At 42.2% G+C, this 14,729-nt stretch overlaps 1 protein-coding gene across 1 annotated transcript in view; it reads left to right on the top strand.

Annotated features, from left to right (window-relative positions):
- GALNT17 (polypeptide N-acetylgalactosaminyltransferase 17) overlaps nucleotides 1-14,729 on the top strand; it is a 372,456-nt gene that overhangs the window by 151,966 nt on the left and 205,761 nt on the right. The window contains exon 2 of the mRNA XM_087717193.1: nucleotides 430-613. Coding sequence (XP_087573319.1) covers nucleotides 430-613 — 184 coding nt within the window. The remainder of the gene's footprint in view (nucleotides 1-429; nucleotides 614-14,729) is intronic.

The following is a 14,729-nucleotide window of genomic DNA, read 5'->3' as shown; positions in this document are numbered from 1 at the left end:
AACTCATACAAAGTTCTCCGACATTCGATTCTGTGTTGACTTCTGCAAAGAGGGGTATGTGTGCACAAGTAGCCTTTTTATAGTCTGGAGAGGAGCCTCATGACCACCAGCTGAGTGTAATTACCTCCTGTAATTGCGTAATTGTTCCTGACGCTTGGGAATAGCTCCATTTTTGATTTCTAGTGTCAGTCAGTCCATTTCTGCACAGATCAAATTTTTCTTTATGACTTCTTCTTCGGTGGGGGGCATCACAAAATTTTTCCAGTTTTGCGCATATACCAATCTTGCTGTGGTTATCACATGCAGCATTAAATATGTCACTCCTTTACTATATTTTTTCTTTTATTATTCCTAATAGGAATAGTTCTGGTTTTAAATCTATCAAGACTGACTCTTGTGTGTCTCTTCCTTGTTTTTTTCTTCTTCTAGGTCTGTCAAAATCCTTGGGGCTTATTGAAGGCTACGGTGGTCGTGGCAAAGGTGGCTTGCCTGCCACTCTTTCTCCAGAGGAGGAAGAAAAAGCCAAGGGACCCCACGAAAAATATGGATACAATTCCTATCTCAGTGAGAAAATATCGTTGGACCGCACCATACCAGATTATCGTCCAACTAAGTAAGTAAGCCCCCCCTCTCCTGCTCTCATCAGGGGGAACTGACAGCTGGGATAGGAACTGGATATAAGTATTACAAATCAGTAAAGTAACTGAAGAGAGTCACATCTGCTTTGTGGCTTCCCAAACTAGTGCATTTTTGGAAAATCCACGTTAGTAGTAGTTAGTCTCTATAGCTATGAAGCTGAACCTATAGCACGCATACCCAAAGTGGAATGCGAAACCATGATGCCCAGCACGTGCGGCCTTGCCTTTTTGCCTTCCGGGCTTCTGGCATGCATGCACATGCAACAATCAGCTGTCCTTTGTGTGCACGGCAGTGCTGAAAACCGGTGTTTACATGCAACTGAATATTGTGTACGCATGAACGACAGAACCCAGAAGTTTGGCTTTTCCGGAGTGCGATCCCTCTGTGCACGCAGCAGTGCTGAAAACTTGTCTGTGCATGCATGCCAGCCAGCTAATAATTGGATGTGCATGTGCGCTAGAACCCGGGAAGTCGGCCCCGACGAGCGAGCATGCACACGACATTTTCGCACAATCTTTTCAGCACTCAGTGCTGAAAAGGTTTGCCATCACTGATCTATAGGAATGGGCACAAAGGCATGACAGTCCCAGATAACATCCAAAATTAAATCAGAGTCCAAGGCAAAGCATTGCTCAAAGTTCCAATTTAATAAGAGAGACATGTTGGAACATTTGGGGAAACCCGAATCTGAAAGCTTCCCGGTTTTCCTCACCCAGTTGAAAGTTCAAGATCTTGTCTCCCACACCCATAATTCCATCACATGGCCCAATCTTCCACTGTCATGCTGGCAGTCCCACCCATCCAGTTCCAGTCAGGTGCAGAGTTGCAAAGACAAAGGATGATCTTGGCTTTCTAGAAAGTATTTTGTTATGGCTACATAGCATCTCACTCCATACAATCCCCCCTCCCATTTCCCCACTACAGAAACAGCATAGTAGATAGAAGTGTGGCAGGCCAAAGATCCGAAAAGGAACCTGGTTGCAGGCCTGACACAAAGATCATTAGATGCAGAAGGAGCATCCGCAGCTTCTTGGTGTGGCTTTTGGTAGTGCAAAAGCTTCTCTCAAAGTGAAACGGGGTAAAGGCTCCTGAAGGAAGTGTCTACTGGGTCTCAGAAAAACAGGTTGAGATGTCCTTGGAGAGCCCCAGCCTCAACAACCTATCCAAGGATGTCAAACAGTCTTACCAGTGGATCTTAGCGTTGCTGATTGATCAAGAGAAGTACTTTGCTCCAGGCATCTAAATACTTCATCTTAGCATAACAACGTAGGCCTTGAATCACAATTTCTTTCCTTCAAAAGTGGGAAAAGAAGAAATTTTGTCTAACCTCATGAATGTTTTAAAATGACACCGGCAGCCTCTCTTCTCCTTCAAACTGAGTCTTGAGTGGCTGTCATTCCAGTGTTTTTCCCCCCCTTTTCCCTGTGTCGATCATCTCCCCAAAGGTGAGATTAATGCACAGGCACATCTCATTGTTTGAATTGGTGCTGTGCTTAACAGCCGATCTCATCCTTTCAGTTTCAAGCGTTCATAACATGAGTACCATTGGTAACGCATCCGAAATGGCATCCGTTGTGTGTGTGAGGATGTGAAGGTTTTTGTGAGGGTGGGGAATATCCATTGGAAAGTTGCAGGTAATAAGGCCGAGGAGTGAACTTGCAGGCCTCACTGAACCAAAGTTTTAAGCTAACATAATTGCAAAATGTACCAGATGTATTTCAAATGTGCTAAATGGATTTTGTGCTGTTTTTTTCTGCAAAGTTTGTACTTGTATGGATATATTTAGAGCAGGAAGAATGAGATGGTGGGAAATGAGGACCTAAAAGTAACAAGGGTCTGTGAACTTCAAATGTACATGGGTGTATGTGGAGACTATCTGTTGGTAAGACAGAACAGGGTAGTAAGTTGTGAAATGTATACAGAAAAGTATAAAAAGAGTGTCTTGGGAAGAGTTCAGGGCCACTGGCCGTAGCTAATCCTTGCTGGATTCAGCTATGTCAATAGACCTTATTGCAATACGTTGTTAATATACCGTATTTTTCGGAGTATAAGACGCATTTTTTCCCTCAAAAAAGAGGCTAAAAATCTGGGTGCATCATACACTGAATGCAGCATTTTTTGCCTCCCCAAACCCCGCCCCCTTCACCAAAATGGCCATCCATAACCTTTAGGACAGTGGTTCTCAACATGTGGGTCAGGACCCCTTTGGGGGTCGAACAACCCTTTCACAGGAGTCGCCTAAGACCATTGGAAAACACATATTTTTGAAAAAAAATATGGAAAACATAAAATAATCTTATGGTTGGGGGTCACCACAACATGAGGAACTGTATTAAAGGGTAGCGGCATTAGGAAGGTTGAGACCCACTGCTTTAGGAGGTTAGCATGTTTATAGAGTGCTCCTGGGGGCTGGGGAGGGCAGAAATGAGCAAAAAATGCACCATTTTCTGCTCAATTTTGCCTCCCACAGCCCCCAGGAGCACTCTATAAGCCTCCTAAGGGCAATGCATGCCCGTTTTTGTCAAAAATGGGCCTGTTTTCATGAAAAATTGGCTATTTTTTGCTCATTTTTGCTACCCTTGGAGCACTCTACAAGCCTCCTAAAGGCTATGCATGCCCTTTTTTTTAAAAAAAATGGGCCCGTTCTCATGAAAAACAGGCTGTTTTGGGGAGGTCTGCAGAGTGCAAAAACTTTTTTTAAAAAACTCTTTAAAATCTCCGCGTGTCTTATACTCCGGTGTGTCTTATACTCCAAAAAATACAGTAAGTAATGTTATGTCGTGGCACGACATAACCGCGAACGTCAAAAGCGCGCCGACAAAATCGCGGCGCTAAAACCGCGATGTCAAAAGCGCGCCGACAACAGCGCGCCGACAACAGCGCGCCGACAGAAGCGCAATTTAAGTTAAGGTAAGGTTTAGGGTTAGGTATAGGGTTAGGTTTAGGGTTAGGTTTAGGGTTAGGTTTAGGGTTAGGTTTAGGGTTAGGTTTAGGGTTAGGTTTAGGGTTAGGTTTAGGGTTAGGTTTAGGGTTAGGTTTAGGGTTAGGTTTAGGGTTAGGTTTAGGGTTAGGTTTAGGGTTAGGTTTAGGGTTAGGTTTAGGGTTAGGTTTAGGGTTAGGTTTAGGGTTAGGTTTAGGGTTAGGTTTAGGGTTAGGTTTAGGGTTAGGTTTAGGGTTATGTTACAGCGCGCTTCTGTCGGCGCGCTGTTGTCGGCGCGCTTCAGCGCTCATTCGTCTCTGCGGTTTTGACGGCGCGGTTTTGTCACCGCGCTTTAGTCACACCCGCTTTTCTCGTATGCGCATTTGTGGTGGAACCATGTTATGTTGGCTAGTCATGTTCCAAATTCCTCATGAAACAATCAACCTCTGATCTGAAAGTAAGAGTTATTATTTGTGATTGTTTGTGGTTTCCCTTTGTTTTTTATTGGGATATTTTTATGACAGTTTGTAAAAAATAAAATGATAACGTAGTTTGTAAAATAGACATGTAAAGCAACGCCGGTTGGAGACTCCAAAGCAATCCTCAGACAATTGTGGGCGATTAGGAATCACGGTATATATGTACAGATTATGGGGAAAGTGAGTCATGAACTGGTAGGAGGGAAGGAAATGCAGTGAAATTCCCTAGGAAAGGGCATAACTGCCTAACTTGAAAAATAATCCATTTCATCACCGGTCCTGCTTATACTGTAGCAGGTGCATCTCTGCTTTAGAGGCAGATGTTTGAAGCAAATGGGTCTTTGAGTTTTGATTGTTCTAGGTGGGTAGTATGGCACACAACTGTGTCGGTGTAATTGGCCTGGTGGTTGATATGCAGGGATATTTATCTGTCTCAAAGTCTCCCTCTCCACTTTATTTTATCCCTTTTCGGAGATGCATCTCATCTCTACACTCTGGGAAGGCCTCTGTGTTGATTCCAGCCGTGTGTGGGATGCACAGTCTGCTCTGATGCAGCTGGCATATATCGAATTGGCAATTTCAATATAGTGGGAAGACATGAATGGCTTTTCTTTCATCGAGAAAGAAATAGGTTGAAATAGGTTTTCAAATAGGAAAGCGAGCAGTTGTACAGCAATGCAATTTATCACAGGGAGACTGAATTATGTGGGGAAGGTAACTTTATATAACGAAAACAAATATGAAGGATATTACAAAATAGTTGCTTGATAGCATGGTGGGTAGTATATTAGGGGACTGGAGGCTAAAACATATGAAGAACGATTGCAGCAACTGTGTATGTCTAGTTTAATGAAAAGAAGGACTAGGGGAGACATGATAGCAGTCTTCCGATATCTCAGGGGTTGCCACAAAGAAGAGGGAGTCAAGCTATTCTCCAAAGCACTTGAGGGCAGGACAAGAAGAAGCAATGGGTGGAAACTAATCAAGGAGGGAAGCAACTTAGAACTAAGGAGAAATTTCCTGACAATTAGAACAATTAATCAGTGGAACAGCTTCCGTCCAGAAGTTGTGAATGCTCCAACATTGGAGTTTTTAAGAAGATATTGGACAACCATTTGTGTGAAATGGTACAGGATTTCCTGCCTAAGCAGGGGGTTGGACCTCCTGGTCCCTTCCAACTCTGTTCTATTCTATTCTATTCTATTCTATTCTATTCTATTCTATTCTATTCTATTCCATCCTATCCTATCCTATCCTATCCTATCCTATATAAATTTAATTAATAAATACTACAAAGTAGTAAATGATTTAGATCTGGGTTTTCTTCTAAACACATTTTTACTTATTTGTATTCTGCCTTTATTATTTTTACAAATAAATACAGTGGAAGAAAAACTTATCCAACACACCTTTCATATTTTCCCCATGTGAAGCAATATTCATTTTTTCCTAATCAAACCCTCTTGCCTTGTTCACATATGCTGCTCAGTCTCTGATGTTCACAATGTGATGTGTCCAAAATGTGAACCAAAGATTAAAGCTAGACTGAGTAACTGATGTAGTGATTTTGCACCAAACTCTTTATACTCTTTCCAGAATTTTCACATCTTTTTTATTTTGTAATGACCAGAACTGGATGTAGTATTCCAAGTGTGGTCTTACTAAGGCTTTGTGAAGCAGCACTAGAACTTCATGTGATCTTGATTCTATCCCTCTATTAATGAAGCCTAGGATTTCATTGACCTTTTTTTGGTTACTGCCACAAACTGTTGGCTCATATTTATCTTAGAATGAAAGAGAAGAACCAAGAGCAAGATAGATGGACCCAAATGCAGCTGCAATGGCTGCACTTTTGGGGAACCTTAAGGGCCACTTTCGAGACACATCATCCTAGAGAAAGTCTATCTAGTTGTTCTGACCCAGTCTTAGAAGAAGCAAGAAACAGACTCCTTGTTACAAAAAACCTCTCTTTATTCACCTCTTGTGAATTAATTGCATTCACCCACCGAAAAGTCCAGGCAATAGTCCTTCAAGAAGTTAACTTCAGTAACAGACCTTATCAGATCCTTGCGATAATTTCAAGATCATGAGCTCCCAGCTGAAAGGCTGCAGATTAAGTTCTGGCAAGCAATCTTTGTGGCATGAAACACAATGAGCAAAATCTTCAGAAATACGAACTGTTGTCTCCCATGACACCACTCCCTTTTCCTTCTATTTATTCCCTAGCCAGGGAGGGGCCATTCAGTATCCACATGTGCTTTGCTTCCTGAATTGACCCCTTGTCCTCCATTGCTCACCTCTTCTAACTACTCTGCACATATGTGCATCTGGAACAGGCCCCAGCTGTTCTTCCTCCTCACTCATATCAAGCTCTAAAGGCAGTTGCCTTTCCGGTGGCTAGGAAATGTCGGATGGCCCTGGCTCTATCTCTACATCTGATACAGAGCATCCAGTGGAGCCTTCCCCAGATTCCAGAACTGGTCCACATTCCTCCCCAACCTCCTCATTGTCTAGAGTCTGATGTCAGCTCTGCTGGCAGCTGGTAGGCCACAACACTAGTCACTAAGGATCTACACGTGTAAGATTGAGATTGGCTTGGCAACGTTTTGGCGAGGTCTCACTCGCCATCTTCAGGCTGGGTTTTGGGCTTAAAGCGTGGTCGGAGCTGCCATCTTTCTATATAACTTGGATGGAGTGTGTGGAGTGCTGGCGTTGTTTCAGTAAGTGGAATGATTGGTTGTGTGGTTGTATCATGGTTGGTAGATTGGTGCTGATTGGTGCTGGCTGTATGTCCGTTGTTGTTTTGTGTTGTAGGCCTGGGTGGTGGGTGGGGCTTGTTTGTCGACTAGGGCTGGTTTCCAGATGTCTGGTAGGCGGGAGGTATCGTCATGTTTATTCATGTTGTGGGGGTGTTTCTCTATTTCGATAGCTTCCATAATTATTCTCTTGTTGAAGTGTTCAGTTTTGGAGATTAACCTGGTTCCTTCAAAATTAATTTCATGTCCTGTAGCTTTAAGGTGCTAGAAAAGGAAGGAAGTTTTTTTCTTTTTTCTTATGTATAATACTCAGATGCCATAGATAGATAGATAGATAGATAGATAGATAGATAGATAGATAGATGGATGGATGGATGGATGGATGGATGGATGGATGGATGGATGGATGGATGGATGGAGGATGGATGGATGATAGATAGATAGATATACATATACATACCTACATACATACTATATCTATATCTATATCTATATCTATATCTATATCTATATCTATCTATATCTATATCTATATCTATATCTATATCTATATCTATATCTATATCTATATCTATATCTATATCTATATCTATATCTATATCTATATCTATATCTATATCTATATCTATATCTATATCTATATCTATATCTATATCTATATCTATATCTATATCTATATCTATATCTATATCTATATCTATATCTAATCTATATCTATCTATCATCTATCTATCTATATCTATATCTATATCTATATCTATATCTATATCTATATCTATATCTATATCTATATCTATATCTATATCTATATCTATATCTATATCTATATCTATATCTATATCTATATCTATCTATCTATCTATATCTATATCTATATCTATATCTATATCTATATCTATATCTATATCTATATCTATATCTATATCTATATCTATATCTATATCTATATCTATATCTATATCTATATCTATATCTATATCTATCTATCATCTATCTATCTATCTATATCTATATCTATATCTATATCTATATCTATATCTATATCTATATCTATATCTATATCTATATCTATATCTATATCTATATCTATATCTATATCTATATCTATATCTATATCTATATCTATATCTATATCTATATCTATATCTATATCTAATCTATATCTAATCTATCTATCTATCTATCTATCTATCTATCTATCTATCTATCTATCTATCTATATCTATATCTATATCTATATCTATATCTATCTATCTATCTATCTATCTATCTATCTATCTATCTATCTATCTATCTAGTGTTTCCCCAAAAATAAGACAGTCTTACTTTTTTTTGACCCCCAAAATAAGCGCTTTGCCTTATTTTCAGGAAGATCCTATTATTTTTAGGGTGCAGGAGGCGGTGAGCATGGTCACCTCATGGCTGCTGCTGTGTGGCAATATTTTGGGGGAGGGCTTATTTTCTGGGGGAGGGCTAATTTTAGTGTATGCATCCAAAAGCCCGATTGGGCTTATTATCCGGGGAGGTCTTATTTTCACGGAAACAGGGTACGTACGTACATACGTACGTACGTACATACATACATACATACATACATACATACATACATACATACATACTGTATATATCTGTCGTGGCACCTGAGCATCTTTCAAGACTTTTACTACTGAAGTATTAGTCTGCAGCCTCTTTCTTGATTGCAGGTTTAGTGATGATAGCGGATTCCTCCCAAAGCAAAACCTATCCATCATTTCAAGATCTTCATTATGAGTTCTAGTTGCTGTCCCTGTTGTTATAAATTTGATCTTCCTTATATTTAATCACAGTCACTCTTTTTGCTGTGCTCCTTGACTTCCATTATTAGAGTTTGCAGATCATTTGTATTTTCAGCTACCAAAGTAGTGTCATCAGCATAACACAGAATATTGATGGTTTTTTTCCTCCATCATTTATTAAAAAAAAAACATGTCCCACTTCTTCCAACCCAGGCTCCCACGGTGTATATTCAGCATATACGCTACATAAATATAGATTAGCCTTGATTTATGACCGTAGTAGAACTTGCCCATTATGGCCATATGTTGTCATCATCATCACCATTGTTCAGTGACCCCATAATCCCTTGCAGGGTGGAGCCTGCGCAGCTGAATGGAGCTAGCAAAGTGTTTACTGCCCTTCCTGTTGCCAATGCAGAGTTTTTTCAGCAGATATATTCTCAGAGTGCCCAGAGAGAGAAATATCTGCCTCTACCTAGGATCGAACTCACAGCCTCCCGATTGTGAGGCGAGAGCTCCACCTCTAGGCCACAGCACCACTAGGCCATATGTTGTGATAGTTGTAAAACCAATGACCTATCCAATTTTACTATCTTTTTTTTTTGTGGTGGCTGTTAAAGAAATGCCATGTTAAGTGAACCAATGGGTGTTCATTATGGGTGTTCTTTTGCTGAAAACTAGAAGAAAACTGTTTTTTCTGGCAAAACAGTTGCAAAACACAGTCACATGATTGTGGGATGCTACAAACAACTGTAAATGTGGCCTGGTTGCCAAGCACCCAAGGTTCAGTCAACAGAATTCAGGAGGGGTTGAAGTTGGACCGTCTGTGCTGCAAGAGCCGAGGTGGCGCAGTGGTTAAATGCAGCACTGCAGGCTACTTCAGCTGACTGCAGTTCTGCAGTTCGGCTGTTCAAATCTCACCGGCTCAGGGTTGACTCAGCCTTCCATTCTTCCGAGGTGGGTAAAATGAGGACCCGGATTGTTGTTGGGGGCAATATGCTGACTCTGTAAACCGCTTAGAGAGGGCTGAAAGCCCTATGAAGCGGTATATAAGTCTAACTGCTATTGCTATTGCTATAATCTATTAGCTCTGATTGTTTGTACCTGACGACACATAGGCAAGATGGTGGCTGCAATATCATTGAGCCACAGTGACACAGTGGTTAGAATGCAGGACTGCAGGCTACCTCTGCTGACTTCTGGCTGCCTGCAATTTGGCAGTTCAAATCTCACCAGGCTCAAGGTTGACTCAGCTTTCCATCCTTCTGAGGTTTAGGTTTAGGCTTGTTGGATTTATATGCCGCCCTTCTCCCAAGGACTCAGGGTGGCATACAACATAAAAGAAAACACATATTACAAAAATTAAAAGGGACATTAAATAAAGTATTAAAAAAAAACCAATTGATATTTACAATAAAAATTTAAAAATTAAATTAAAATTAAGAACCAAATTAATCCTATATTTTATTCTATTCAGGCCAGACTGGCTTGTTGGAAAAGCCAACTTTTTAGGGTGCGTCAGAAGGACCGGAGGTCAGGGATAATACGAAGCTCCGGGGGCAGCTCATTCCAGAGGGAAGGCACTCCCACAGAGAAGGCTCTCCCCCTGGGGGTCGCTAGCCGACACTGACTGGCCAACGGCACCCTGAGGAGGCCAACTCTGTGGGACCACACTGGACGGTGGGAGGTGGGTAAAATGAGGACCCAGATTGCTGGGGGCAATAGGCTGACTGTAAACTGCTTAAAGAGGGCTGTAAAAGCACTGTGAAGTGGTGTATAAGTCAAAGTGCTATTGCTATCAAATCACAAGCGTGGAGTTTGGATAGGGATTTTGTGCACTCATCTTGCCTTTCTTTTGTATCTTCTTTGTAAATACCACTGGTTCTCACACCATGCTGAATCCAGTTAAACCTACTCTAGCCTGATAGGGGAACACACTTAGGGATTTTTCCCCTGCTGCCATTTGCGTCTTTCCCACCTCTGCCTATCGTCAACATTGTTTCTGTAGCCTCAACTTGAATAACACTGTTCATAAACACAGTCTTTTCCACCTTTGAAGCTTCATGTTGTGGCCTGCCAGTGGCCAGAGGAGCTGGCAGAAGATTCGGACAGTGAGGAGGTTGGGAGAGAGGAACATGGGCAAGTCCTGGAGTCTGGGGAAGGCTCTGATGAGGGCTCTGTGTTGGAGGCAGAGAGGGAGCCAGTGCCGTATGCCAATTATCAGCTGCCTTCAGAGTCACACATCAGTGAGGCAGAGGGACAGCTGGAGCCTGTTCCCAGTGTGCACATGCGCAGAGTTGCCAGACAAAGGGAATAGCTAAAGAACAGGGGTTGACTTGGGAGTAAAGCAACAGGTGGACGATGAATGGCCCCTCCCAGAGGAAATAAAAGAAGCGTGAAAGGGGAGTGGAGTTTGCAGGACACAATTAGTTTGCTTAATTGGTTTGTGAGACTCCTTGCCAGGTTTTGCAGATATCGGCCTTGCAGCTTTCCAAGCCAGAGAAGGTCTGTGACTATAAATCCTCCCTTGAAAGGCTCTGCTGGATGTGAATGAGTAGAATTCACAGTAAATTAATAAAAGGGGTTTTTGTCGGGACCAGCAGTTTGCTACATGCTCTTGGGAAGCCTTGGTCAGAACACAGTGACATCACTGTTCAAGTTGGAGGCATTCCAGGGGTGGGGGAGGGGTGAAATTTAAAAAGTCAACCTGGCGGTTGCAATTCCAAGATTAAACCACCCTTTCCTCTTTTTTTTTTTAACATCTTGCATTTTGCACATACAATATTCATTAACTTTTTGCGCATGCAATATTCATTAAAGAAAAGACAGGATTTTGTACAGTGGCAATCATAATTTTGACTTGTCTTTTACCCCCCCTCCCCCCTTTCTCCTACAGGAGTCTCTGGAGGGAGCAAAAGTCTCTAGCACACTTAATAGTTTATTTTCTTTCCAATCTATTTGTTTGGCTCTCTTTTGCTGTCCACCTTCAGAATGCCAGCTTTTGCTATTTGGCAAAAAGCAACTAGGATTTCTGATTGTGGATTTTATGGAAGCAGAAGACAACAGCAATGACAACAATTAACTGAAGTGCTTTAGCTTCTGATTAAAATGGAGACAAGTCAAAGGAATTTAATCTAATGGGGTTTTGGATCGCTGAATTAGCAGGGGATCCAGAATTACTTTCAGTAATGGGCACACTAGGCAATTCACAAACAGATTCAAGACTTTTAAAAATGTATTTCTTTATTTGTATCCTTCCTTTATTACTTTTACAGATAACTCTGTAAAATTCAATGGTGAAATTCAAAATTTTTCCCTACTGGTTCTGCGGGCGTGGCTTTGGCGTGGCTTGGTTGTCATATGACTGGGTGGGTGTGGCTTAGTGGTCATGTGGCTGGGTGGACGTGGCTGCAGAACTGACTCACACACAATGTAAAAGCAGCCAGACTTCACACAAAATGGCCCCTGCAACAAGCGGGAACCCTACAGAGTCACAGAGAGCTCAAAAACCAACTATCACACTTTACACAAAAAGAACACAAAAGCTGCACAACTGACTGACACACAATGTAAAAACGGCTTGGCCTTCACACAAAATGGCCCCTACAACAAGGAGGGACCTCACAGGTAATCAGACACAGCTAGTTGTGATACAGTTGATCATTGGAACTTTTTTTTACTTTTTAAAGCATTTTTTTACTACCAGTTCAGGTGAACGGTAGCATTTCACCCCTGAACTCAAGGCTCTGAGCATACCCAACCCACCTTCCTCCCCCTACTTTTCCCCACAACATGATGTGGGTTACGTTGAGAGAGAGAGTTGACTGGCCCAAAGTTACCCAGGTGGTTTCCATAGGTAAGGCAGGACTTGAACTCACCTTCTACCAGATCTACTGAGAAAACTATCCAATTCTGGCTGCTCATATTTAGTCATATGACCAACATTTACAACATTTTTTTCCTCTAAAACCGACATTTATTTCCAGGTTTTAGCAAAAATGCCCCATAGCAAACAATAGATTCATTAATGACCATGGTTTTCACTTAATGATGTCAGACAGTGTTGGGTTTCAAAAAAATTTTGAACCTACTCTGTGGGTGTGGCCTCCTTTGTGGGAGTGGCTTGCCGGCCATGTGACCTGGTGGGAGTGGCTTGCCGGCCATGTGTTCTCTCTCTCTCTCTCTCTCTCTCTCTCTCTCTCTCTCTCTCTCTCCCTCCCTCCCTCCCTCCCCCCTCTCTCTCCTTCCTTTTGTCTCTCTGTCCCTTTTTCCTTTTTTTCTTTTATCTCTCACTTTTTCTTTCTTTTTTCTTTTTTCTTTCTTTTTTTCTTCCTTTCTTTCTCTTTCTCTCTCTGTGTGAGTCTGTGTGTGTGTGTGTGTGTGTGTGTGTGTGTGTGTGTGTGTGTGAGTGGTGGGTTTCAAAAAAATTTGGAACCTCTTCTGTAGGTGTGGCCTGCTTTCTGGTGGAACCTCTTCTAACTTGTTCAGTAGATTTGACAAACCGGTTCTACCGAACTGGTGCGAACTGGTAGGAACCCACCTCTGATGTCAGACCTAAAAATTATGGCAATTAATTTAATAACTGCCACAAAAAATATTACCATGTCAGTCCTGTGATGATCTCTTTTATGACCATTATGACTTATGATTATATTGGAAAGGTCCCATTATGGTCATACGTTTTATGACCATTATGACTTATGCAGGGGTGGGATTCAGCCAGTTCGGACCAATTTGAGCCAACCCGATGTTAATTTTAATCTGGTTTGCTGAACTGGTAATTGCAAGGAATGGCTGACCCCACCCACCCACCCTGCCCTTCCCAGGAGTCTCCAAGCAACCTGTTTTGGATGCCAGGTAAGTGCAGGGCCTGCACAGAGGCTTTACAGAGCCGAGGTGGCGCAGTGGTTAGAGTGCAGTACTGCAGGCCACTTCAGCTGACTGCTATCTGCAGTTCGGTGGTTCAAATCTCACTGGCTCAAGGTTGACTCAGCCTTCCATCCTTCCGAGGTGGGTGAAATGAGGACCCAGACTGTGGGGGCGATATGCTGACCCTGGAAACCGCTTAGAGAGGGCTGAAAGCCCTATGAAGCGGTATATAAGTCTAACTGCTATTGCTATTGCTCTGGGAGGGAGAAAAACGGACCTCCTGGAAGTTCCAGAAGTTTGGAAATGGGCCTGTTTCTAGCCTCCGGAGTCAGGGTGTGGCTATTTTCGCCCTCCTGGAGGCTCAAAGAAAGCCTCCAGAGCCTGGGGAAGGTGAAAACATCCCCCCTCATTGTGATACAGGAAGCCGACCAGGGCACGCCTCCACGTCCATACCCACCCAGCAACTGGGCAGAGAATTGGTTGCTAAAATTTTTCAATCACACCCCTGAACTTATGGTTATAGTGGACAGGCTCCATTATGGTCATAAGTCAAGGACTATCTCTACCAGTGGTGGGATTCAAATAATTTAACAACCAGTTCTCTGCCCTAATGACCAGCTGGGTAGGCGTGGCTTGGTGGTCATGTGACTGTGTGGGTGTGGCCAACTCAACATCACTTAGGTCGATGGGCGCTTCGCCTGAGCTGTTACAATGTAATGAGGATTAACCGGAGAGGCAGTTTCTGTAAGCAGAGCAATAGAGATTAGGCTAGAAACAACACCAGAATGTTTCCTTCCTGCCTTCTTTACAGTGTTAGTCCTGTAAAGTGGGAAAAAACAAAAGGATATTTCTTCCAACAACCGGTTCTCTAGCCTGCTTAGAAAGTTAGCAACCCATTCTCCCGAATAGTTGCGAACTGGCTGAATCCCATCACTGATCTCTACTACTAGTACTATATAGCAGCTGCTTTCAGATATCTGAAGGGTGTCTATGTATAAAGTCAAGAAATGTCATCCAGATTGAGTTCCCGTAAAGCGAATCAAAGATTGGTCAAACTAAGCTCTTGGCCCAGCTGTTTTCTTGGCTCCCCACCTCACTTTGGAGAATGTAGACCGTGTGCAACAGTCGGAGGCCAAGTACAAGCCTTGGCCTTAAAAACTTGTGTTCTTCTGGTCCTGCTATTTTACTACTCGTGGGGAAATAAATTAATAATGCCCAGCATAAACAGTGAAATCCCCTCCGCTTTACGTCTGCTGGATCAAAGATTTCTATGAACAGGTATTTTCAGAAA

Source organism: Thamnophis sirtalis, unplaced genomic scaffold, assembly GCF_051295495.1.
Source record: "Thamnophis sirtalis isolate CommonGarterSnake01/CBP01778 unplaced genomic scaffold, rThaSir2_p1.2 scaffold_6, whole genome shotgun sequence".
Taxonomy (NCBI): domain Eukaryota; kingdom Metazoa; phylum Chordata; class Lepidosauria; order Squamata; family Natricidae; genus Thamnophis; species Thamnophis sirtalis.
Note: the sequence above shows the minus strand (reverse complement) of the source record. Positions and strands in the feature narration are given on the sequence as shown.